At 37.8% G+C, this 1,149-nt stretch overlaps 1 protein-coding gene across 1 annotated transcript in view; it reads left to right on the top strand.

Moving 5' to 3' along the window:
* LOC119421077 (DNA replication licensing factor mcm5-like) overlaps positions 1–1,114 on the top strand; it is a 6,297-nt gene extending 5,183 nt beyond the window's left edge. The window contains exon 10 of the mRNA XM_037688479.1: positions 1,028–1,114. Within this exon, the coding sequence (XP_037544407.1) occupies positions 1,028–1,114 (87 nt within the window). The remainder of the gene's footprint in view (positions 1–1,027) is intronic.
* The last annotated feature ends 35 nt before the right edge of the window (positions 1,115–1,149 follow it).

Genomic DNA, 1,149 nt, shown 5'->3' on the forward strand with positions numbered 1-1,149 from the left:
TTAAACACACTTTAAATTATCTTGTTTATTTATGCAGTGCCAGACTGTTGAACTTTGTTCTAATAAGGATAAACCTACTGGTAGATACATCTTAAGTTAGGTAGTAGAAACTTTTTTTTTTAAATCTTTTTTATGGTTTAGATTTAGGAGCACAAATCTTAACATTTTGCACCTATTATGCAAACTATGGTTCAAAATCAGAGTTACAGTGATGCTGGAAAGTTTGTGAAGCCTTTAGTTTTCTATATTTTTGCATAAATATGACTTAAAATATCATCAGATTTTCACACACATCCTAAAAGTAGATAAAGAGAACCCAGTTAAACAAACCACCATCACAGACATCTACACCTCCAGATGCAGGAAGAGGGCCACCTGCATCATGAAGGACACCACTCACCCAGCACACACACTCTTTGCCCCACTCTCCTCAGGAAGGAGTCAGAGATTCTTTATTGTCGTTTGCACCACACGTGGTACATGTGGTGGAGTGAAATTATGTACACAGGGTCCCAGTTACAACCAACAATAAACATTTAAGATATGAACTGAGAAAAACATCAACTAAATATACACTAAGCACTAATGGCATAAAAACATTACGTGGAACAGCAGCACGAACATGAGCATGAGTCTGTGTGAGCAGATGAGCACGAATGAACATGAAACAGATCAGCAGCAACATTGAAACAGATCAGCAGCAACATGATGTGATTTTTCACTGTGATTATTCTGGTTAGAGATTCATGAGTCTAACAGCCTCAGGGTAGAAGCTGTTCCTCAGTTTAGTGGTTCTACACTTAATGCTCCTCAACCTCTATTTCTTGCTTTTGACTCTCCTGACTGTTTTCTCTGTTACTGTCAACTCCTGTCTCTGTATTCTCATCAACACAAGGATTTATTAAACTTTAGAAACAAGGCAACAGATTTTTTCCATCCAAGATGAAAAGTGATCAGTCAGACAGTTTGTAACGTTTTCTGATTCTTTATCAACATTTACTGTCATCTCTTTTTTGTTTTACCTCAGGGTCGTCTGCAGGAATTGACTGAACTTCAAAATTCATTTAGACCGCTGCAGTCTCTGGAAGCAGGAAGTGGATCATTGTTCCAGTGATCCACTTCCTGCATTTATCTCAGCGTTTCATATCA

The sequence above is a fragment of the Nematolebias whitei genome, chromosome 15 (assembly GCF_014905685.2).
Source record: "Nematolebias whitei isolate Nwh7 chromosome 15, NemWhi1, whole genome shotgun sequence".
Lineage (NCBI taxonomy): Eukaryota > Metazoa > Chordata > Actinopteri > Cyprinodontiformes > Rivulidae > Nematolebias > Nematolebias whitei.